The sequence below is a fragment of the Chelon labrosus genome, assembly GCF_963514085.1.
Source record: "Chelon labrosus genome assembly, chromosome: 15".
Taxonomy (NCBI): Eukaryota; Metazoa; Chordata; class Actinopteri; order Mugiliformes; family Mugilidae; genus Chelon; species Chelon labrosus.
The window spans coordinates 13,960,038-13,986,430 of NC_140348.1; the positions used below are offsets into that span (position 1 = coordinate 13,960,038).

Sequence of the window (26,393 nt, forward strand, 5' to 3'; positions counted from 1 at the left end):
CTGAAGGGGATTTTAAGAACCTGAATTGTTTAAGAAAAATAAGTGAAATTTCGGCGCATTGCTGCCATCTACAGTTCAGTCTCAGTGTTGCGTTGTGTCCACAACCCTTACTAAAATAAAGCGTTCTAGGGGAAAATTTTTAAATAGCAGTTACTTTAATTGAAAAACTGCAGTCCTCTATGTAATTTTTGCACTTTGCAAATTCATGCCGTAGGCCAGATTTGACCCTTTGATGGGCCGGTTCTGGCCCGCGGGCCGTATGTTTGACACCCCTGGTCTAGAATTAGAAACTAAGAGGTGCCCTCAGCCTTGGAAATACATGCTTAGATCATGCAGGAATACTGTGACATTATGCGAGTTTGATCTGATCCCTGGCTTTAAAATACTTCCAGCCTGGAGTCATTATTCAGACACTGCAGCTGATAGGAAGCAGGCTAAAGTACTAGCCTAAAGACTTCCAGAGCTCTCAGCGCCGAGGAAAACACGCAATCTATCACCATGGCCACAATAAGCTACACATCCACACAGCTGTAGGTCATCAGCGCTTACGGATTTCTGTCCAAATACAGAATGGAGTAACTGTGATCTGGCTTAATCCTCTGTCCTCTGTAAGGGAATACAGAGGAAGCATGGTCTTCTGTATACGTGAGTGCTCACAGGTGCGTGCACCCGTGCGTGTTTAAAGTTACTAGTCTAGTGGCAGCCCAACAGGACGCTACATCCGAGGGAGGTGAGAGGGAGAGGAGTGGGAGGCTGCTGTTGCTATGGTAACAGTCAGGCAGGCCTAAGCCTCATCTCCCTGCCGCTGTGTTTGTTGGAATTGTGGGAAGAGACACGGAAGGAGGGGTGTCCTGAAACCGCAACTGCTTTTAAGAGAACAGTAACAACATTATCAGGCAAAAAGCTTATACTCTAATCGAACAAATACAGGAAGGACACATCAGGGAAGGGTACAAAGGAGCACATGGACCTACAGTAGACACGATACAGTAGGCTAAACAGAAGGACAGAACTACACTGTTGCAAAGAAATAACATGTACTAGTAAAGGCAAATAAGTCTAACAATTTAAAAAATACTTTGCTTACATATCACACAGTGCACGTAATTATATGCATTTACTTTTTTTAAATTAAAACATTAAGCTTTTCATTGCACGTGAACAGTCTATTGATGGGGGGCAGGCAGGATGTCAAAGGGGAAGAGGGGAGACAGGGAGAAAGAAAAGTCTGTTTTTTTTTACCAAACCACCAAGGATGAAGAAGACCATGAAGAGGCGCCCCAGGGTGGTTTTTGCGCAGACATCACCGTAGCCCACTGTCGACATAGTCACCATCAGCAAGTACACACATTCCCAATAGGATAGTGACTGGGAATTTTGGAAGTTCTCCCAAGGATCCCCTGAGTTTTCCACCTAAAAGTTGAGATGGGAGAGGTTGAGGACTCTGATTAGACACGACTCTTGAAAACAGTTTGTAAACAAGGCTTCGTAAAATAAACAATTTCGTCAAATTTGATTAAAGCCAGCTAGAAGCACTCATGCCAAACCATCTGCAGTAGGTTCTGCATGTATGTTCTTCGTATAATGAGCTTTGACTACCATCTAGTGGTTAAACACTTAACTGTGTGATGAGTAGTTGAGCAGAAGCAGTACGACACATTTTGCCTAAACTGGATCCTTGAACAGTTGATAATGACAAGAAATATGAGGTGTGAGGAGGAAAGGTCTATAACTAGAACTGGGGAAGTTGCAGTTGCAAATATGTGCTCAAAATTACTGGGTCATTAGTTAGAGCCAGCATTTCTTTTTATGTTACTATGCCCATTTCTGATTATCTTTGATTAAAATGCTGCGATATGGTGCTTCAAATCTTAAATTGAAGACCAGATTCACACTGTATCTGCATATACCATCACATATTAATGAAAATGTGTAGTAAATGATGCAGCATGACCCCTTTGCTATCTCAAAGCCAAAATCCAATTAAAAGTTTTGAGAGCTACTGATCGCATGAGAATTCATCACGTACATTAAGTATAAAATCCTCAATTGATTTTTCTGAAAATACAATATGTATTCAGGCGCACATAAACCCTCCTTGGTTTTGCTCCTGCACACTTGAGATAAACCAATCAGCCCAATACTAACCCTATTAAATTTAGGTTAAACAGAGCACTGGTGTCAGGTCAGTGTTTGGTATCGGCTCATGGATTTATAGGAAGAGAAATAATTAAATCTGTGCATCCATGCATTGTGACAACTCTTATTGCAATTCATGCTTTAAATTCGTAGACATGTTAATAAAAGGGGGAATACCAGACTCTGAGGAAGAGGCCTTCTTCCACTATAACAGTCATTTAATCAGCTACAGTACCTGCCTTTCTGGCTCAGTGATCACTGGACCCCACTGGCCCTCACATATGTCCACTTACCAGATGTATGAATCCAGCAGCTGTGAGCCATGTGCTTATGAAGATGGAACACAGGTTCACCAGCTTGATGGAATTGCTGCATTAGAAGAAGAGGGATAATAAAAGACACATAGGCCACATCGACAGAGAAGGAGAATAGTGAGCTCATGATAGGAAAGACCGAGCCCACGCTGATCTGACTTAAAATAAATCATCACAGTCAGGATTAAAAAACATAAAAAAATAGTAAAAGTGTACGATAAAATAATGAAACGCACCAAAAAACCCAATGTTGTACAGAATGGGATTTACTAAAGGTTGGCTTTAGTAATGTGTAGAAAGCATAGACTGTATATAAATATGGACAACGCATCCCGACTTCCTCTCATTGGTCAAACTGACGCTATATTTCCAGGGATATGGGTGGCGCCATCTTGCGACTTTGGAACCAGAGTCTGCGCAGTACAGTCCAGGAGTGGAACGACACGGAGCTGCGATCTCGATGACCCACCCACACTTCGTCAGACTCACTTGCGATCTTAATACTGTGCTCTCCCAGTTTCAAGGAAATGTTGGATTATACACTGTACTCATTTATTTAATTATTATTTCCAACTCTCATGACTCCATGGGACTGGCATGACAACTTCACAATGTCACAACCTGTTTCTATAGCGTCAAATAACTAACTAAAACGGAACTTCTCAGAAAAATTGACACTTGAACCAGTTGACCATACATCAGTATTAAATTAATCTGAAATACCTGAAACCATCCTTGAAAAAAATATTTGATGTGTACTTTCGTATTTTAATTTGGCCCAAGTCCCACCCACTAACATTGTGAGGGTGGCGTTTATGACCTATACTGCAGCCAGCCACCAGGGGGAGCTCTACTTGCTTTGGCTTCCCTTTTGAGGAGCGGTTCCTCCTCTATCTTTATACTGTCTATGGTAGAAACTTTAAAAGTATAGTGGCATGTTTACATAAAATACAACTTCACAACATCAAACCAATTATGGTACCTCACAAAATTTGCTTAAGATGTGACATTTGAAATAAATTTAAGTGATTTTGGTATATAAACAGTGCAAAATGCAGTGCTCTTGTAGTTGCTCCTGGAATGTAAATCGGTCCCATTGTTTGCCATAGCTGCTGTGATCGAGGAGTGAATATGCTATTCCAGGTTTGTGTTTGTGTGTTGCTTGTGAATAAATGGGGAAAAATGTATTCTTACCTTGTTTTCAAGATATTTAAGAATTGTAAAATTTCTGAGAACTGTATCAGTCTTAGCGCTCTCAGGAATCTTAAACCTGGTTGACAGGACAAAAACAGGGACAGAAAAAAAGGGGGGGGGGGGGAAGAGGAATGGATTAGCATGTGATGTACCGTGGCAAAACATGTAAGAGCAGCACCTGTGGACAAAGACAACAAGTAATGTTAGATTCGTGAATGATCCGTTAGGAACGGATGTGCAAACTGAACGCAGGATGTTAGCCTTCGAATTTAAGTCTTTAAGTCTTTTCATCTCCTCAAGTGAAGGAGACGCGCTCGTGAGTTTAATAATCTTTTTCACCTTCAGAGTGCATTTATTCACAGTTGCCATGTATTAGCAGCCTAAACATGAACGGGACGAAAGCAAACAGTTGTGAAACTCAGTAACTGAAGAGCAGTTCAGTTGAGCAATATGTATAATAAGCATTTAGGCAACGCCCTATACAATGCAAATCTAGCCTTTCAGACACAAGAATACAAAACATGACGGATTATTTATGCATTCAGACGAGTTAGAAAGAGAATTATGTGGCATGGGCCTCAGTATGAATCCAAGGGCAGCTCTTTTAGGGATTATAGAACAATGTGACACCTGCCTCATTGTTTTTTTTACATAACATGTCTGATCCCAAGCTCGTGTCTGCGCCATTGTGTGAGAAAACTGATAAGAAATCCTACCACGACAATCCACAAACTGATTACTGCGAAACATACTTTTTAATGATTTCAAGATCAGGACACACTGACTGCACCTACAGATGTGCATGTCCACTATACGCGCCGAAGCTAATGCTCTTACCCCAGTTGGAGAGGATGCGCAAACAGGACCAAACTGAGTGGTAAAACCCAGTCTGCGTCTCCTTGTCCTCATGTGCATGGTGGCCCTGCCTCACCCTGTATCCATTCTGAAAAAGATCGCCACAGGACTTCTTTCGCCTCCACGTTTCTTGCAGGGTGTCCAAATTGGTATCACTGTGTGTGCGACGGTACACGAGCAGCTTTGAGGGAATCATTGTCTCGTCCGGAAAATCCTGAGATTCCTTTCTGCTCAAGTTTGTTTTTTAGGATCCTGTATTCCAAAGTTCAGGGATGAATCCTACTAAAGTGACAAGCAAGACTCTCCTCCTGTTGTTCCTTGATAGCGCACCATCAACGTTAGATGTTCCTTGTAGATCAAATATCTCAAATTACTATTAAATCAATGGTCGCCACTGCAGACAGAAGAGCTCTAAAAGTAGTTTTTCCATGACACTCTTGTCAGAGAGTGCCTCTGCGAGCAAAATGTCAGCTCTAATATAGGTGCTTTTCGTGCCTTTAATCCTCACAACCCAAACAGATTTACCTTTCTCCTGCCCCTTTTAGTGCTTTACCACAGTGAAGCTTTGTGCCCATCGACACAGCCCTGTTGAACCTAATTTCCACTAAAGTCTGAACCCTGCCAGGGATTAGCGGAGATGAAAATAATGCAGAACAAAAACAATAATCCGTACTTTAAAACGGATGTCCTGTTTTCACAGTGAAATTTCAAACAACTCTGTCCGACATGGGGGAAATAAAAATCTATGCCAGATTACAGCTCTTCTCTTCATCTTTGAAACATTTTAGTTACGTAATAATACCTTTTAGGCAGGATGCTATCATGTTTCTGTGTGCGATTCTTGTCTGCGCTCAAACTAAATTAGAAGCAACAGCATAACAGAGCAGAAGAGTAAACCAGTAAAACAGCATCTAAACCCGTCGGCTCACATTATCCCAACATCAGAATAGTGGAAGCGACATCCGATCGTTTTTGTAAGGTTCTGAGATAACCTGACAATCACACCCATTTCACATAGACACTGGGCAGATTTATGGAGATGAGAAAACAGCCCTATCAAGATGACTCTTTATTCAGGCTTTACATAACTGCTGTACAAGTGAAGTGCTATAATGTCCCTGAGGACATCCAGTCTAAAAATGAGTGGCAGTTTCCCCAGCTGAACTCATCATGTCTTGCCCCTAACTGTGGCTACAAGCTTCTCACATCAACCCATTTGAAAAGTGTTTCATCTTTAAACATTTGGAAACATTATACAAAAGCATACTCGGGTTTTAAGGTTTGATCATTTGCTAGTAAAACGACACCACTTTTACATGTGCTGTTAAATTGTCTGTCTACTGCCTATTGTGGAAAGTCACAATGTAGTTAGTTGAGCTAATTCAAGTAAGGTACAAGTAGTATCATGCAAAACAGGCATACATGTCATTTTGAGAAGCAGACACATTTTCTCTTCTCTGATGATGATTCTTCTTCCACTGTCTATTTGATAGATTGGCACAGATGGCTTGAGAGAAATTTAGCAGTTATTTTTAGACTTAAAACTACTACAACTGCAAATCTGGCGTTCGGAACACAAATACTGGACATCCCACCAAACGCCGATGCAAGGCACTACAGACTTGCATTTTTCTCAGTTAGTGCGAGCGTCTGTGTTTGTGTTATGCAGTATGGCATCTGTAAATGTGTAGTTGTTTGTGTGCCTTCAGTTCAACACTTTGCAGGACAAATATGTGCTTAATATGTGTTACACCATCACATCTGAGGCGTCACCTCCTAGGCACCCATTTGCCAACTGCAAAGAAATGCACTCAATGTCAATGCAATGTCCTAACAAGTTCAGGGTGCGTTTGTGTGTGCTCAAAAACTCTCAATGAAATTCTGTTCCTTTGGACACGTGTCTATGCCTGAGAAAATCTCTTTCCCCACACATGCTAAAGCCTCTTGCCTCTTCCCATCTCACACACGTGTTATCACGCCAGATGCTCATTCAAAAAATTTTTTTTTTTTTCCTGGTCTGTGCCCATTCTTGCTTCATTGAGGCTTTGCAAGCCAGAGCCCAGTCCCTGCGTCACGTGTTTTGACAGGGGCGGCCCACTGGGACCTTTTATCAATCAGCGGTCTGGGATGGTTCATCGGGGATAATACTGGCAGCAAACCAAGCCGGGATTAGATTATACGATGCTACACTGCTCTAAACACACACTAGACACTCTGCTAGCGTACAGACCTTCAGGTCTTGATGCTCATTCATGCAGGAAAGGCTCACATATGTAAATATATACATTTAACACCGACTACACATTTGTTTCTAGACTGGAAATTATAACTCATTGTGAAATATTCATTAATGTAAAACATAATGCAATGCATGAGAAGCCTGGCTGCAGCAAAGAGGCTTAAACCGCACATAAATTTGTTTCCCTCCCCTGAGTGTAGATGGAAGTTTCCTGGCGGCGGCTGATGGGCCATACAAGGCACATGCACTCATGGCCGTGTCAGGTACTGTAAGCCTCTTTCAGAAGGAAAACACAAGGGATCAACAAACGGTATACTAAAGCACCACTAGGAGGCAGTAGCAGGTTACAATAAAAGGCCATACCTGAAGGCTGCAACTTAAAACTACCATACATCCTCAACACCAGTGCAGCTTCAGAAACATTTAGGTTGTCACCATGTACCGATAACCATCGAAAGACAACAAACACAGCTAAGATGTAACACTTTAAAATGTAAAATGCTCTTCAAATATGTTCACGGTGCCATTTATTGTGCAAAAAAGTTCCCTGCAGACTGAAATAGATGCGGAGTAACGGATGTGAAAGCTGGGGGTTCAGTAGGCACAAGATCTATGAGCATCTTTCACACAGACACATGCTCATCCAGAGCAGTGTACTAGTACTCTCCTGGGAGACTTGCTAAGTTCTAGCAGTTAAAGGAGATTAATTCTTCTTTCCAAGGAAGAACTCTATGTGCACTCCTACATTAGCTGCACATCATTCTCCCCCCCAACTTAATCAATGTCCAATTTGCAAAGGCAGAGAGAGCATGACTTGAGGAGCACGCGGCGTATACTTTTTTTAGGTGCAGAGAGGGCAAATACTTGACCACACAGCTCGGCGTGGAACAGTGAAATGAGCAAAACTCCACTGTATCTGCGAAATTCTTCTCGTGCTGCTGCTTACGGAGTGAACATGGGAGCTGCTATAATTATGATGTATTACGCTGGCAGTGGTGTGTGTTCCCTAGCAGTGAATGGAAAGAAAAGATGAACTAATCCACGGGGAATGAGGAGCACAATGCACATTCTTAACAACCACCCCGGCTTCCTCTAACAAAGCCTGTTAAAGAACAGTATGTACACTTAACTAAATGAAAGCAGCACCAATTATGGATTAGCCCATTATGGGCCTGTCGAGGTATCCAGCAGAAGACATAAGACATGTAGATGGGGTCATTTATTTATCAGTGGATCTCAAAGGTTCTGAACACACATAAGGATTAAACACTAGGTATTTTATTTTCTTCATTTTTTGTTGCAATTTTCTTGACACATCAATGGTGTCACACGCCTTTATTCAAATTTTAATACAAGCAGCTAATTATGATCCTTGTCCTCATCGTGTCTGAATATTAACAGACACTTGCAGCGCACTATTAGTATTCTGAGAGCCATCACCGGCCTGTTAGGGTGCACCATATCCCCCTTGCAAATCTAGGTTGTTAATTTTATACCTGAGGCTTTGCAGCACTTTATTTATGTGGCCCACATGATCAGTAAAACATGACTGCTACCACACTGCACTGCGGTTATACAGTTTATGTCCAACACTAAAATAAACTCTAAAATGTAAAGATGTGGTCTGATATGTAATTTCTGCAAAAATAGACCTTGAGAGTCCTCCCTTTTCAAGATAATACTAATAAATACAGAAATGCAAATGAATATCCCTGAAACCTAGAGGATCTGTCCAAATCCATATACTCACACTACAGCTATACCTCGCATATTAAGGTGCCTTTGCTTTCTACATCAATTTCAGATTCAGGATATATTTAAGGTAATTTTTCTCGACAGAATACCAGGCAGCGGCCAGGCCACCATTTCACAGTCTTTCATCATCCTCATCAAGGCCCTAACACCAACTGTGTTCTCGGGATGAGTTGAGGACACCTTACATCATGAATACCCGAAAACCTATTTGGCTTGACCATGTCTAATTCATTACACAGCTTGATCGCTGTGAAATTCACGGGCCACTGTGAGCTTCTTAAGGAGCCTTCATCAGCTCAGAGATCAGACGTTTCCAGTTTAATATTATTTCACAGATTTATTGATTACAGGAAGGGAACCTTTATGACGACCTAATCAATAGTGTTTTCATCAGACTTCATCAGACCTCAACAGATATTTTGATTAGTCATAGTAGGAAAACCACATATAACTGTTGCTAAAAGCTTTATAAATGGCTCTATATGTAAATATATTTATATTTATATAAATGGAACCTGAAACTGAAGCACTCTACTGCGCCTTTTCTTCAGCAAACATGCAAAATAATTTACCGACTGGAGAGATAGATCAGAAAGAAAGAAAGAAAGAAAGAAAGAAGAAATGCATCTAATGTTGCATTCACTTGTTTCCCAAATTAAGAAGTCGTTTGGCGTGTACATGTGCTTTTAGGGTGGAGTCCAAGCATCTAAATAGCACGGTGATGGCCGTTTCCTACATTGTAGGGTGAAAATCAAAACCTGTGACAGAAAACGCAAGCACATCAACCATAAAAAATGTCTGTATTTGCACCAGAGTGTGGAGTTAGGGGTTTCTGAAAGGCAAACACAAATCCCGCAGGTGACAACATGGTTACTTTTGCCAAGTTCGGGGTCGGCTATAACTTACATCGGCCATGTTTCTGCAAATATGATGTCAACAATTCAGCAAATCATACACCAAAATTTTTGCTTTGCTGTTGTTCCGACTTTCTATAGCCTTTCTTTCTAAAGTCCACTGGTCGATTGGACCATTAGGTCCTTACTGATCCGACAACACTGAGACACAGGATTGGCATTACCACAGCTAAGAGAAAGAAACACACCTACAAAGAAACTCTTTTTACTGCAGTGTAATTTAGGTCACAAAAGTAGGACGTTATGTAATGCAGGTTAGGGTGTTTTCCAGTCTGCTCATGCAAGAGTGTGTGCATATGTCTGTGTGTGTGTGTTGGGGGGGGGGGGTTACACGTGTTTTTGCGTGTGCAATTTTTGTGCGTGTGAATAAGCCCATTAGATGGCAGTTATGGGCCACTGTGAGGTATTCCAGGTGCAACGCCACAACGCAGCAATAACTATCCTGAGCCACATTCACTCCCATTAGTCCATCCACTCTGCTGTGTCTGAGTTCCCTGGAACATCACAGAGGAACCCAGCCCTGTCACTTTCAATGATGAAGGAAAGTTGACTGCAGCCCCAAGCGAGAGGGCCTCAGAGACACACTCAGAGTAATGGGGAGACAGAGACAGAGGCGTGACTGGGGAGTGGGGAGGGGGTGGTGCAGTGGGAGAGACTGGGACTGAAAAAAGGAGGGGTGGCATGCAAAGACGGAGGGCATGAAAGAAATAGAAAGTATGAAAATAATATGAAAAATGGTGACAAAGCGATAAAAAAAAAAAAGTTTTAGAACAGCTGAGAGAGATGGAAACTTACCAAGCCAGCTCCTGTTTAAGTAGACGGAAACAAACACAGGAGGGACAGTGAAGAAGTCGACCACTGAGTTGACCTCCAGCCAGAACCACAGCTTGTCATTGGCTGCTATAAACTGTGAAAAAAATAAATAAAAAATTCATAGCATTCAGAAATGACATCTTTAATTTCACACAAAACGCCGCCGCCCTGCAAACAGCCTGCCACTCAAACCGCTGTGTCTTCCCTTAACAACGCTGACACGCCATGTAGAATGACAAAAGCTCCACCTCACTAGCTGAGTCATGCGAAATGGTTGGTGGTGTAAGCAGCTTATGAGTTTATTTATTCATTCATTCATTCGAGTTGTCAAGCTTGCGTTTGCACCACTGGAACGCTGCTCTGGCATGACAGCCATGCTAGCAACATCATTACAACGGCGTCAGTGTGAACTGAAGGCATTCTGTGTGAGCATTCTTAACTTAGGTGGACGTCTGACTGTGTGTAAGCATATTCTGCCCCAAATTATACTTATTAACCTCAAATCTGAAACGGGAAAAACTGCAACATGCAACACATTTAGAGAGATTAAAAACTGTGCAGTCAGAAAATATTTAATAAAATGTCTTAGGGTGCATGCGTCAGCTTACCCGCAGGCCAAAGTAAAGAAGGAAGAAGACGTTGAAGGCCATATCGATCTGTAACGTGAAATCTTTGTAGAAGTTCTGGCAGGATTCTATAGGACTGGAGCAAAGAGACAGAGGAGGGGGAGAGAAAAGGAGATTATGAGAAGTTAAACACACATAAATAAATACAGTACAGTAGAGAAACCTCAACTCAAGACCACACCATTAAGGTAGAAACACAATTCTTGGCTACTTTTCTGTGCGTTTTAACAGGGCTACATTTGTCAAATTTATACTCCATTTGATAAGATGTTTATTTCCATTATATTAAGATGAACTGAAATTAATTTGGATACCAGGATAATACACTTTTTCTTCAGCCCATGCGTACCATTCCTCAGTTTATGACCGATAAGAGGCCGCTGACAAGGTCAAAAGAGGCTGACCAATTATTACAATTTAAAACCTACAAATCTTTGCCTGTAAATATTTAAACAGGTACAGAGATTTGCACAAATGAAATAATCTGGTCAAAATATGGAATTAAAAACACTATTTTCAAACTGTGATATCAAATAATGTCAGTTTACTGACAACCAATTTACTGATTTGGATCAGTGCGTCCACTGAGCCCCTCGGGTTCATGAAGCAAGATGAAAGGCGGTTGAGTCAATCACATGTAACAGATGAAACAGCTGAAAATAAACTGAAACTAGAAGCTGCTTTGATGTCACGGTACTTTTAGCGTGCGTGAATTATTCAGTGGCTGTCAAACACAAATATTCCAATACGTATTCGCTCACATTACAAGACAACAGAGAGACTGCAATAGCTGAGGCTGCGGGTACAGAAAAGGTGGATGATGATAAATGAGTTGCGATCTCTCTGGTGTGTCATACAGTCCGTCTTCATATTTACAGTGTGATCATTAACCATTAGCATGTGGGTGCAATCAACAAAAGCAATAACAGGGAGCGCGCTCAGCCCATTCTTCACTTGGTCATGGGCCTATAGCCTTTTTGCTCTAAGTAAAGAGGAAATCCCACCGTGGGAAAAGCATGAACATGCATTATGGTTTGGCTGCCTATAGGGGACCTTTGGGAACGTATAGCCTGACAAGAGCACACAGTTACAACTCCCATACGTTCAAATTAAGTGCTCATATGTACATGTGTGTGCAACGAGCCCATAGGGAATCAGTGGAGGATTCAGAATAGTGTTTGCTGCATGATTAGAGCCTCCAGAGGCGGAGAGGAGTGAGGCTCAGTCATCTTACGGTTCCCATCAAACCTTTTATCATATGATGCTCCATTATAATGGCTGACTAAGTGCAGACATGCCAGGGAAGACAGACTGCTTGGAGAGGATGATCCAACTACTAAAACATGACTGTGTGGCCCGTCTTGAGCGTATCCTGAGGGCTGATGTGATCTTTAGGGTGATGTAAAAAAAGATGATTTTATTTGGTTCAGAGGCATTTTCTCATAATGTACAGGCAGAATTTGGACAGTGGTTGACCCGCATCTCACCCTTCAAAGCAGTTAACACTGATTTAGGGAAAATATTTGTTGTTTTTATCCACCAGGAGCAATTCTGTGCGATTCTACAGGAATAGAACTGAACAAGCCTAGACGAACCTGGCATAAATCATTCATGCAGTCTAAGCATACACAATATTCCTGCATTGACAGTTTCTTTCTCTAAATATAGCCACCAGCTTGAAGCTCATGACTCCTTCCTCTCAAAACTGTTCAGAAACGTCAACCTCAGCTAACGCTTATGGACTAGTCAATGCATCTACATTACACACAAATGCAAATGTAGGCACAAGCACAAATGAGCATAGACCCATATACTGTACATGTACACAGATGGTGCATACTGAAGAGAAGACACCATTTGGAGTGGTCACTGTGGGATTTCCCCTTGGGCCCAGCTCTGGCCTAATTCTGAATAACCGCTCTTCTACGGTCACGTGACCCAAAGCATTCGCGATAGTGGAGAGAAAGCATGGCGGCACACGGTAGGGTCTGCGCGGTGGTTCAGTGAATTTGCCTTGGATTTGCTTTATGAGACGACACAATGGCTCCAATGGCAGAGATTGAATTAAGTCTATAATCATTATTCGATACTAAAGATTAACTAACACAATGAGAAGAGCCATTGAGCAGACCTGTGGTTTTTCTCTTCAGATCAGAACCACAACAGGAAATTACGACTTCATTGGATCAGCATGGGAGACTTTCCCAAAGTCCAGTATTGTAAAGCTGCTGAATGTTTCAAACCACGTAACATAGCAAGTAACAATGTCAAACTATATCAAGATAAATACTTTCTCAAACACAACCCCAGATATAGATAAGCAAATAGATAAAATTAGACATACCGCATGCACACAGCTATGTCTCATCGCCTATACACAAAAGAAGACCCATCTTTTGCCATCAACAGCAACTGCCAGTGGCAGTTATCAAATAATCTATTTCTCGTAGTTGCCTGTAGGGACATAACGCTGTCATGTCACTATGTCAGGGTATTTTGTATTAGCTGACCCGGCCACTTAAGATAAGATAATCCTTTATTCATCCCATGGTGGGATTTGCAGTGTTGCGGCAAAGGGAGAAGGTTTTGGGCGGGAAGCCGAGTTACTGGTGTAGCTGTGTTACCGTCTCCCACTTGCAAGTCAAGTGGGTAATAAAACATTTCTCACGTCTTGTGTGATCAAAGACAGGAGTTGTCCGTTTCCGTTTTCCTGCCATTTTGACATTCTTTACGTGAATCTAAAGCTCCACTGATCAATGAAAACAGCCATCATAGGCCTCATTTCCTGCTGCAGCAACAGCTGCCAAGACCCAGAGAAAGACAAATTTACTGAGTGCCTAATTACTGACTAAGATTTAGTAGAGCATTTAGCAGCTTTAAAATATGGCATATATAATATAAATATATATAATATGGCAAAGTTGCATTATCAGCTTTTCACACTCCTTTGAATTAACAAAACAATATAAATCAATGCAGGTTTGAAATTAAATGACAAAATTATGATTTATGTATAATATGTTTGCAAAAAACAGCCCTACAAAAATCAATATCAATCCAATTGATGGGGTCCATACTGGAAAGTGCTGCAGCAATTCCAGCATCAGTGCAGGCAAGTTACAAAGCCGATGTGAACGTCCAGCAGAAGCTGTGGTGGATACACATCATATGTTATTTTAGAATGTCTTTTTTTATGCCATGGGGTAAGAGTGGGTTGACCGTGAGTTCACTCATGAAATCAGCCAACCAACTGATCAAAAGGCCTCTCAAAAGCTTCTCATGTGTTATGTTTTACACTGCTATTGTACTGGATTTCATTGTGCTGTACAGGTGTTTCCGTTATTGAATCTCACTATCTGTGCTCCCCTACACATAAAGCATGTAGTGTAAGACGAGCCAAAACCTTGATTCCTCCTTTCAATGTCACTTCACACTCTGCAATCACAAGGGATCCCTGGCCACATGCTGCCAGTGTCCTGCAGAAAATAGATCTCCCCAACACAGTTCTTATTACATCTTAAGCCTTGGCATAGCCTGGGGTTACACCATCCCGCCTGACAGGAAGAGGAGACAAGAAGGAGAGAAACAAAGAGAGGAGGAAAGACAGCAGCAAGACATGCAGAGATTAGACAAGGAGAGAAGAGAGATGGTGACACAAGAGGGAGAGAAGAGAGGGATATGTACAAGCGAGGGCGAAAGAGGGTGGAGGACGTTGAGACATTGAATTGCCTTGAGATTCCCGGGCTTCTGCACGTCCTAGTCCTCTTCAAGTTCTAAGATGACTTCACTTATTGGCTTATCTTGCACTAATATCGATTTACATACAGCAATGGCTGCCTGAAGGAAGACTAAAGAAGCAAAGTCTATTTCAGCACATTAAATATTGCCCCACCGTAACCTACTCTGACCAGGAAATCTGACTTTACCACAGAGGTAAAACTCATTTGTTCACAAGGGCAAAGGAGTATGTTGATGATGATGTCCTAAAAATAGTCCTAAACACCTTCAGTCAGTCAGCAAGAGTCAGTCCTTCATTAGCCTGCCCGTGACCTTGGTTAACTACAGGAGCAACAGCAAGGTTGCCCCTCCGAGAGAACAATAACAACGCACTGCTGCCGACTTGACTAATGCTCACAATTCACAGTGCAACGCACACCGAATCTGAGTCATTCGTCATGTCTCATGCATACTGCTAAGCTCATGAGCATCTTGGATTTTTGTTTTTATAGCTAAACACACGTAAGCAATATGCACAAGGAGAAAAATATGAATGAGGGCAGTTGAATGTCTGGCTTAAATGCAGCATTTATTAGAGGGTGTACGTGTATGGAAAGCAGCAGGGAGGGGGAATGTGAAGTTAAAAGAAGGCCAGATTTATACTTAAATGACTGATTTAGGTCAAGGCACCATTACTAAAAAAAGAAATACTTTAGTACCTTCAAGGGCGATGGACAAATAAAACCTCTCCTGGGAACCTAAAAATAGGTTCCTCAAATTTTTCATTTGAATGCAAATGACTTGCATCCCGCTGCAGGCGTTTCCTCTTCAGAGACGTTGTTTAAGTCGTATGCGAATGAAAATAGCACAACTTCATAAGAATTAAGGGAGTAAGTGTTGGCATGATTAGGACAAGAAGGTAAAAAAAGGAAGCGCATAATTGCAAGAGAAAAATTACAACAAAGAGCGTGTGGTTAATTTATTCCAAAGCCGCTGTCACATTAGAACAGGGGAACTACATGCATCGCATCACTCTTCTTTTGAACACAAATTAATTAGGAGATAAAAAGCTGCGGTTATGCAAAAACTGAAAGTGCTCATCAGCACACTGATTAGTATTGTCAAGACAATAACGCTGGTGTTGATAGGTTCCGTTTGGTCTAATTTCAGGTCATTTAATCAGGGCATTTAGATGTCCTTGTGAAAAATACCCTTCAGTCAGCACAAAACACATATTTATTTAATCAACTAATTGTAAGAATCTCCTGAATTCCATCCATGAAACGTGCATGTGTTGGTCCTGGTACTGCAAACTATATTAGAAAAATATCTTTGCTAAAACCAAATACTAGAAAGTTCCTAAAATCAAAGTTTATTTTTCAGAATTTCTACCTCGCTTGCTAACTAGAGAGTCACCATTTTGCAGCATCTCTGAACTGTGTTGAATACAGGGCCATTGTAAATCTTTCACTATCCGACTGAAACCATCCATCTTTGTCTATTTCTGTCTTCTCTCCATCACTATCTACCGCTATTGGAATCGGCAAGCCAACCGACCCTGGGACATCACAGGATATATTACGGCACGATGCGGCGCCCCTGCTAAAAAAAAATATAATGGCCGTATTGTTTTACTTTTATATGCTTGTGTTTGCTATGTGTGTTATATATTGTTGATAAGAGTGGAACTCAACCTCGGCTACAAAACAGTTGATGTTTGGGGTTATTGCCATTCATTCACACATTTTGGTTGCGTCTCGTCCCATTATCTAAATCTCATGTTGTTTCAGACCTACCACTGCTGCACCAGTTGACCTCCAGTGGGTGTAGTCCTTTCCAAACCGACGCGGATCATTTGTGGTGCAAATGGTAATTCAATAAATGGATTGATTGTGCAGTAAGAAAAAACTACTATTTGATGAGAGCAATGAGATCCAAGCGACTCATCCAGGCATAATTAAGTTAACTGTTTTGAATTGGCTCCTGCTGAACTCTTCTGCTAAGCACTGTGGGATATCAGAAAGAGCAAAAAGCAAAAAAAAACAAAAGTGTGTTTATCAAAGTCACCATGACAACATTAAGACAATTTGCAACACCATGTTGCCATGGTAATTTTGATAAACAGTCACTTGGCTAATCATGTCTCTGTTTTTTTTCCTCAATCAGTGTGTGATGCACTGCGTTTGCATTTACTAGAGGGTAATATCACTCTCATTTGAAAGAGGCCAACATGCTATGTCATTACAATATATAGCCTAACCAGATGCAAACTAAGAAAGACCCTTAAGGTTGTTGTTGGAAATATTCTCAAGCCATTTGCAGATCTCTGAAAACCCTAACTTCTGCATTCTACAAGAAAAACCTCCATAATACTAAAACAGTGTAGCTATGTTCCTTCATATATTTAGTATATTTCATTCCAGACTACACTGATACAGAATGAAATACAGAATCTCCCTAAAAATCGTGAAGAAAGTAATAAAATCACATTTAGTTTCAAGTGAGATTGATTTCTGCTAATACAATCTTGAAATGAGTAATTTCTTACTGCTACAGACTGATGACTAAAGCCACTTGGAAACAGTGTCAATGATATAACCAAGTCCTCTCATGGTTATATCTTCTTGATCCAAGCAGACTAAAGTGCTCCATCCAGACACCATGGCCATGTACTGTTCACACCCTAAGCAGGCCTTTTATAGGCCACCCCTACATCGCCACAAAGTCTGTCAAGTTTGTCTCACAGCCATATTTCTCACCTTACCCCATTAATTAGTCATTAGTCACTGTTTCTTTTTTCGGTGTCGACATTGATCGCACGCTAATGATAGAGTTACGGGCACAAGATGCTGCGTATGAGACCTCTTACTCAGAGACAAAAAAATCCCCATTTGTGTGTCTGTGCGCACACGTGTGCCTCGGCAAGTTAACGTGACTGTGCAAGTGTGTGCATGCGGAAATCTGTACGTGTGACATGGAGGGATCGAGAGAGTAGGGAAATAGAAACAGAAGTGGAGCAGGAACAAGGGCATCCCTTTAAGAGCAGCCTGCAGAGACTTTGTCCTACATTCCTCTTTGTTTCATGGGAGCACAGAGGAGGAAAAAGAAGGGATGAAAGACGAAGGATGAGCCAAGGTATTAAAGCAGATTCAGATGTGGGTGGGAGAGGACGCAGTATCCTACCATTGAAAACCTCACCAAAATAGCATTAGTTTGGCAACTGAAGACTGTTCCAGAGGAACAGAAAAGGCAGTTTCTTGTGTTAAGTTATTATGTGCAGTGTGGTAAAAAAAAAAATAAAACAGATGGAAAGTCATTTTCAGTGAACCTACATATTCATTCAAAAAACAGTCCTCTTAACAAGAACATAGTGGCCAACTCAGTGACAAGTAATTCTGTGCTCAACTGGGAAGGCATCCAATTAAAAAGGCCCTTCCTTCAAACTCTCACTACCTGCTACCACAGAAAGCTTTTCTGTGGATCTTTTCCGCAAAATATTGGCCAACAAAACTCCTGCCAGGAAAGCCCCCATCTGCAGAAAGGTAGAGAGAAAAAAAGTGCTCCTGGGAGACTGGTGCCTGGCCTCCAGAAAGGTACGTATTCTGCAGCGTTTTACCCGGTGTGTATGTGCGTGTGTGTCCTTGCCCCAAGGGGATACCCTGCGTCACTGAAGTAGACATAAAAGCCCACCGTGCCGCTCCAGCACCCCGAGGTCCAACCCACATGCACTTATTCCACCACACGTCTCTTTTCACGGTTACCACAGGGACCGAACCATGATCCTTCCCATTAACGTTTCCCTTTTCACAGACGATTTCAGAATGACGTTCGTGTCGTCCCATGGCCAAAATAGCAGGTTGGAGCCCTGAATTGTTCATGAGTACTATAAGGCCGTCAAGATTTGTTAGAGTAATTGCTACCATTAAAACAGTGACCTATAAAGTTGAGCTCATTGATTCCACAGTCATTAACATTTGGTGGCAAGGAATCTGGGAGGAGAGAAGGTTATCTGTAGAGCATTTTTGGCATGTGAGCACTGAGAAAAATAAGAAAGAATGTGTAGCACATGCCCTTAACATACCAAAAAATGCATGCGCTTGTGCACAGTGTTTTTGGTCTTCACAAAGGCAGAAAGGAAGTCATAAATCTAGCGGTTTACTTGTGACATGTAGTGTGTATACAAAATGTTATTTGAGCTATTATTATGGGATAACCATTTGTCCTTGATGGCCTCCCTGGATTACACTGAGGTTGGCAACTTCAGATATCTTTTGCTATTAGAGATTTTACCAATCAGATTACAGGTAAGACAAGAACATGTCTTTCTCAGTGGACAACTAAGACATTTTTTTTATCAGTTCCAGGAAGAAAAGACATTTTGACCTGGACATATCTTCTAGGACCTGCCCAGACGGGGTAAAGACACAGACAGGATCAATAAAACACCCCATCGATGCAGCATCCCACCGGGAATCGTTCCGATATGCCTGGAGGCCAGTTCATCACCGATCAGTTCAGTTCTCTGACATGTAACAAATGGTGTAGAGCACATAAGAGGCTTCAGCTTTTGGAGTGAAACTATATCTATAGCATAAGCCTGTTCAGGATGGCAAAGCTCCCAGAGAGGACTGGACCTGCTCTGGGTTGACCAACGCTGAGAGGAGGTGCACACTCAAGTGACAAGCTTGAGCTAATCATGATGATGAGGGTAGAAAGGGTCACATCCTAATGGGAGCACAGAGGGATCAAGCCAATGCCCTGGGGAAGCAAACCCACGTAGAAATATGCTCAAAGTGTGCACTGCAACACACTAGAGAAAAACTCTACAGTAAAATCAAACAATTTTAAAGAATCGTTATGTTTCCTTTTTCACCCTGCAGATATTCAGTGGTGTACATTTCTTCATCCTTTGTTTATAATAACTAAGTAATGTTTCTCTGTCAAGCAGGAGCTTTTAACTATGACGTTGTCCCAACACCTGTAGATCATGTCAAAATCTTTTAGACAGCATACCAGCACAATGCAGTGCAGCACGCAACATAAACCAATCAGGCATAACATTATGACCACCTTCCTAATATTGTGTAGGTCTCGCTTGTGCTTCCAAAACAGTTGTGACTCATCAGAGAATGGACTTGGTCCTTCTGAGGGTGTCCTGTGGTGTCTGGCAACAAAATGTTGTTAGTGGGGGTCTTTGGGTCCTATGGGTTGAAGGGAGGGGCCTCTGTGGATCATCCCACAGATACTCGATCAGTTTGGGATCTAGTGAATTTGGAGGCCAGGTCAACGCCTTGTGCTGTTTTTCATGTTTGTTGAGTTAAACCGTTTTTGTGTGTGTGTCTGTGTCAGGCTGCATCCTGCTGGGGATGGCTGCCGCCATCAAGGAGTGTTATTGCTATGGGGTGGGGGTGCCTGGTCTGGTCTAGGTGGGTGGTACATGTCTAAGTAACATCCACATGAATGCCAGGACCAAACGTTTTCCAGCAGAACATTGTATTGTCACAAAATGATCAATGTTATTTACTTCTCCTGTCAGTGGTTTTGATGTTGTGGCTGATTGGTGTATGTGTGCTGCAACAGTCAACATCTCCCATCTAGGTTATTTTTACCATCCTTATCCATCACTATCCTTGACACTACAGCATGGCATATTGGAGGTGTAATTTTACCTCAAAAGAAGTAAGTGCATGTTGTCTGCACCCAGTCATTTGTCTGTGGTTGTTATTTCTTCAAGCTTTCAAGCATCATTGATTACTGATTATTAACACAGCCAATTACTGAGTACATTATTTAGAACCCATAGTAATTATCTGAACATTAAAGGAATGTATAAATTCCTGTGATCACAAATGCCAGAGGCAGAGAGGAAAACAAGAAAGGGGTAACAGAGAGAGAGATGTGAGACAGCGATGTGGAGGAGTAAGTAAAGGTTTTTATCCTGTGGTACAAATGGGTGACTGGAATTCATGCAAGGAATCATTTTCCATTGCTTCTAAGAGATAACAGTGAACAGCTTTGATTGCATTTTAGATTTACTGCTTCTGAGAGTTTTACAGCCATATTTCTGTTTGAGACACATAGTACCTCTGGGACATAATTTCACAGTTAACAGTAATTGTACAGAAGCAAAAACAAACTACAGAAGCTAGTCTTTACTTACAACACTGTGTACAACGGCCAAAAAGGAATTAATATAAGGACTAAGTACTATACTGTTTCGTGTGTTATGGTCCCTTTACAGTAAACACACTCATAACCCTCAGGCACGGCAGTAAATATTTGAGGCTTTATTTTTGGTAAACCAATGGCGCGTGAAATAAAGCACAGTCAAAGGCACACAGAGTTAGCGTGTAGATAACTTTCACACACTTCAGGTTAATTTGTTGTAAACAAGAGGATGCATTAACCTCTGCATATTGGGGAACACAGCGCCCTACATGGCATGCAGCGCAATAATTAAACAAAATGAAATCAAATTAAAACTGCTGTTCAGAGTGGGAAGAAAAGTGTTCCCAAAAAGAATGGTGACCCAACGGAAAAAGAAAAGAACCTAATGCGAAAGCAGAAAACCAATAAGCCATAACATTATGACAACTGACAGGAGAAGTAAAGGACATTGACCATCTTGTGACAAAATAATGTTCTGCTGGGAAACTTTTGGATCTGGCATTCAGGTGGATGTTACTTTGACATGTACCACCCACCTAGACCAGACCGGGCACCCTCACCCCATAGTAATGGCACTCCTTGATGGCGGCAGCCATCCCCAGCAGGATGCAGCCTGACACAGGCACACACACAAAAACGAGTTAGGAACAAAATACATGAAAAACAGAACCTGGCCTGATCCACAGAGGCCCCTCCTCTCAACCCATCAGACCCCAAGGCCCCCCACTAACAACATCTTATTACCATACAAATCATCTAAAAGGTAGCTGAGCAAATTTTCAGCTGCCATATTTTCACTTGATTATGCCGCATCCCCATTATTTATTCTTACTATGAGCCTCGCAGAAAAATCCAACATCTCTACCAGAGAGAATCCTAAAAACCGATTCCATCTCCTGCTTCAAAGGTACCGTTCGAGCCTGGATGGTGTAAAAGTAACTGTAGATGCAGATGGTTATCGGAAATATGCCAGGCCTGCAATCTGTCTCTGGGTGACTGCCAGCCGGGGATACGCATAAACTGACAATACACACAATCCCGTACTCGCACACAGAAGAAGCTCCCCAACACATACGGTATCTGCCTATCTCGGTTACCATGGAAACTGACGTGCCTCCCATTGACAAATCCTCAGATGCAGATGAGTGCGCGCACGCGTGTCCACAGGACGCGCGTGCGTCACTCCCTCAGAGTGCTTGTGGGGGTGTGAACATGTGCATTGGCATCTCAGAATATGGAGTGTGTGGAGATGAGTAAGCATGCCTGTGGACCCATCATTCAGATACACTGTGTAGGCCAATATAAATAGTGTACACGCAAAGTTCATTATTACCATAACGTACTTTTTTTGTCAGCATGAGATTAATACTTACTCTGATGAGTCTATAAAGTATATTCCAAGGGCCCCGATGCTGAGCGCAAAGACTAACACCACCTGAAGAGAGAAAGAAAGACAAAAGAGGAATTACTTTCACACATATAGTGGCAGAAGTCTCGAAACCATTCAGATTGCTGTACTCTGTCATTCTGCATTCAGCTGTGGTCGGACACAACAGACAACACTAGCTACAGCATCTGTAATTAAACGGCGACATGATTCCTGCAGGTCGGAGAAGGGTAGACATTTTCAAAAAGTGTACCCTGAATAATGAATGCTCACTGTCATGTTAGCAAGTACGGCCTATTGAATATGGGCAAGTCAAGGCAACGCAATCACAGGAAGCGGAAAAAAAGGAAAAGACGCACACTTGCAAGCCCAACCGAGAAGATGGGAGATAAGGGTGTTGAGAGGAAGCGCTTAGAGAGGACCACAGTTACCAAGTGTTGACATGATGCACTCCTCAACTACTACACTGAATCACTGGCTGCATTGTGTGAAATTGTGACCCAGCTTGGTCTGTGGTTAGTATAATGTTTCAGTGATTATCTGTGACTCGTAAGGTAAAGGCCCTTGCAGTAACAGTGCAGCAATAACTGAGCCTGGTATTTCAACATAATATTAAAGCACAATTTCACAGACTATACTGCAACATAAGCAATAGCACAAAATGGAAAGGTATAAATGATGCATGGCTGCATGTATGCATGCAATACCTTACAACCTTACATGAAAACAAAGCAGCTTAGTGCCGGCAGACAGCGGAAACATACAAAAAGATTTAATCTACACTGGAGATCATGGTCACATAAACAGACGGAAATTCTATTCAAACATGAAAAAAGAGGAACTGGATCTAAGCCGTGATGAGCAAATATAAGCTTTCTCTTGTTCCCCATCGTCGGGAAAAAACAGCGACATGCGCCACAACAATCACCTCCAGCAGTACGTACGTGCAAACATTATCACCATCATCACCACGGTCATCATAATCATCATCTTCGCAGCAGCTGACCAATGTAGCGGTGCATAATAGTTCCTCCCCTGCGATCCTTTCTCCCATTCAGCCTTCTAACAATAGGAGCCCAATGTCCCTGCTGATTGTGCCATTCATTATTGATGATGGGAGCTTGATTACTTTCATGTGACGGCCCTTTGTATTGATCCAGGGTATTGTGGCCGAGGTATTAAGTAAACACCCCCATCCCATTGCATTTTTAATGGTCTACCGCTTGAACAGAGGACGATTGCAATCCTGGGCTCAGAGCTGTCCAGGGAAGGAGTGGAGGGAATGACATTACGAGCCGAAAGACATCAGTGACGGTCCACACAAAGGCTCAAGCTGAAACTCCGAGATAACATCGGGCTTTTTGAATGGCTGGTCTCATTAGGAAAGAGTAGTTGACTAGAACGCAGTTTCCCTGGAGATGGTCATAGTATGCATATAGTTAAAGCATTTTGTGGCTCCTAAAAGAGATGCATGAAGTCTGATACACTAGGCACAAGCAACGCATGCTTCTTGCACTCAGTTTCTTACAGTAATGAGAATGTTAATTATTAAAAGTAAGAAGTTTCCTAAAAACTAAATCTGGTAATGTGAGAATTAAGTCAGAGTACTGACTCAGTTGGTGGTTGGAGAAGAGAAGCATTTTCATGCATAGACAGCTACTTAAATATCGGAGGTCCAGTTTGCACATTCCACACTGCAACCAAGTCACTGACAATCTTCGATACAGACAGAATAATTATACAACCAATAACAGGGTTACCTTAAAACAATGCATTGCACATCAAGATCATCATGGTATATGTTCATCAATTATGTTAAGTGACTGGCTACAGCATCTTAGTGATGGACCTTGGGGGTTACGATTTAGGATGTAAGAAAAATATTGGAGGGTTAGAAAGAAGAGAGCTTATCCGACCTCTTAAGCCTGCATTTCTAGGGGTTAGCTCCTCAACCAGTCAAGTAGTATATGTTGCACTGTGGCTAAAGCAGGCACCAAGTTTTGATAGGGAAGAAGAATGATATCTCTTGTTGTACTGCATATCATGAGTTTGACAATGCTAAATCGCTGGTGCACTCTAATGTTGCAGAAAGCGGACATCAGCAAGTCACAGGAAAACTGACTTGAGGTTAAAGATAGTAAGGCAAGACTGTCAGTCCCTCTAAGAAGGAGAAGCGAATTCTTAAGCCGTAGGGGTTAAAGAACGAGAAGTGTGACAGAGCAGTGGTTGGTTGCTGAAAAGCTGAGCGGTTAACGGCAAACACCAAAGGATGAGCTGAAGTGATAAGACACGTCATCATCTTAAACTGACCCAGTTATTCAACTGTGACAGCCAGTCCAACCCTGCACCCCGTCCACCCATCACCCCGTCCACCACTCTCTCTCTCTCTCTCTCCGAAAGGGTGTACACGGGCTAGCTGTCCCACAATAACCAACATGAGCAACAGCAACTGCAAAGATCAACATCTAGGTAATAAACATTAAGGGGAACCCTACAATAAATATAATGGCAGAGGGGCATTCCCTCTGCTGTCAAAATAAAATGAGTAATTTAAAAACAGGAAATTTAGCAGGAGGAGAAAGATTTGCTAATAGTTGCTGCTGCATCTGTAATATTTGTAACTTACATTATGAGGCCGTTGATATGCACACTCCATGACTCACTTGTAATGAGATGGCATGACTGAGTCACATTTGCTACCAGCTGGAAAATGCCGGCATCATGTCAGAGCAGCAGCATTCATACGTGATGTCTGTGTTTTCTCTTTAATAGCCGTGTAGGTTTTCATTGGCGTGCCCCTTTCTATATTTAAAGTGCGACGCTAAATCTGTCAAATGTTTTCCAAGGTGTACTTTAGCAGGCACACTGGAAGACAGGAAGTGTAAACAGGGCAGCGACAAATTGTGAGTCGGTGTGTGTGCGGGTTTCAGGTTCCAGCACTGCAAGCAGCGGGCTTAAGGCAGCGGCTCTCACATGACACCATCAGAATTGTAAACACATAATAACACTAACTTACACATATAAACACGCGTGCGCGGCGGACGCTCTCAGTTGATTTGGCAGCGTAAAGAATTTCAGGAGCTCATCACGGCTTGCCTGGGGAAGTGCCCTAAAACGGAGCCAAAATTTTACACACGACTTCCTCCTCCAACAGGGATCCTGTCTAATGACTTCCTCTGTCCCTTAAGTGCACCCTGCGACAAGGAGACAGCCGAGCCTCACAGACAGGTGATGTGGGCTGACAAGGTACAGAATAGTCGCTTCACATTAAGGCCAACTACCCAGGTCAAGAGAGCGGTGACTCAAAGACTATTCCATATTTTTTTACAAAGCAATCAAGATGGAGGACAGAGTTTATCACGTATTAAGTTGCATCAAAGTCTTCTGTGTGACTCTGGTCAATAATCTGGCACATATCTATGCAACTACTATTATCCATTGTACATCTTTTAAAGTACACTTTGCAAATGGTCTGTAGCAAAACAACAGTTTCTGATGGGTAAAGCAATTCACCTGTTTCCAGTGTAAACATAAAATCTGCCTCTTTGTTCATTTTATTATTTATTTAAACAACTCTCACAGGTTTAAAATCCATTAATTAAAGTCCCGGGAACCTTAGATTTATTTGGATGTTGGAAATGTTAACCCAATACTTTTTCTTAGTTCATTTATAAAATAAAAAACCCTACTTTGGCACAGCCCTTTCTAAGAATCCCGATGGGTTCCCTAAGATTACACGAGTGGGAATCCTCGGTGGGAAGTCAAGAATTCCCGTCAGTACTGTGTGGCATCAGTATAAGCTTGTTCATTAATCCTGCCTGGCTGGATGGGTTAGCCAGAGAGAGGAGCTCCAGCATGTCTGATTGATGCATCAGCCAGAAAGGATTTCAGAGGTCCACAGCCAAGGAAAGCTCTGGTGTACTGTTTCTGCTGCATCTGTGACTTTAATCTCTAAACATATAGAGTGCATCAGTTTTTAAGGCAGGTTTCAAATGAACAAGAACTGAACATTCATTTGTACTTAATATAGATTTGCTCAGAATGATACACTTCAGTGAAACGGAAAGCAGATGCAACTCTATAGTTTTCCCTCACAATATTAGCATGCGTTTCAAGTGATTATTTTTTTATATTGACATACATATATACACCAACATCAGCAGCCATGAGCCTATTGGGTCAATGCAAATTCTGACACACGAAGAAGAAAAAAAAAAAATCACATGCCTGCGCACGAGGTGAGAGTGAGAGCCTGTCACTGGGGGAATGTCA

At 42.0% G+C, this 26,393-nt stretch overlaps 1 protein-coding gene across 5 annotated transcripts in view; it reads right to left on the minus strand.

Annotated features, from left to right (window-relative positions):
* Positions 1–26,393, minus strand: part of kcnma1a (potassium large conductance calcium-activated channel, subfamily M, alpha member 1a) — a gene marked incomplete at its 3' end in the record, with an annotated part of 130,894 nt that overhangs the window by 48,479 nt on the left and 56,022 nt on the right. For all 5 annotated transcript variants that reach the window (XM_084561382.1, XM_084561379.1, XM_084561383.1 and 2 more), the window contains exons 3-8: positions 22,108–22,169; positions 10,832–10,925; positions 10,206–10,317; positions 3,648–3,723; positions 2,433–2,508; positions 1,243–1,413 (exon numbers count right to left, since the gene is read on the minus strand). In XM_084561382.1, coding sequence (XP_084417508.1) covers positions 1,243–1,413; positions 2,433–2,508; positions 3,648–3,723; positions 10,206–10,317; positions 10,832–10,925; positions 22,108–22,169 — 591 coding nt within the window. The remainder of the gene's footprint in view (positions 1–1,242; positions 1,414–2,432; positions 2,509–3,647; positions 3,724–10,205; positions 10,318–10,831; positions 10,926–22,107; positions 22,170–26,393) is intronic.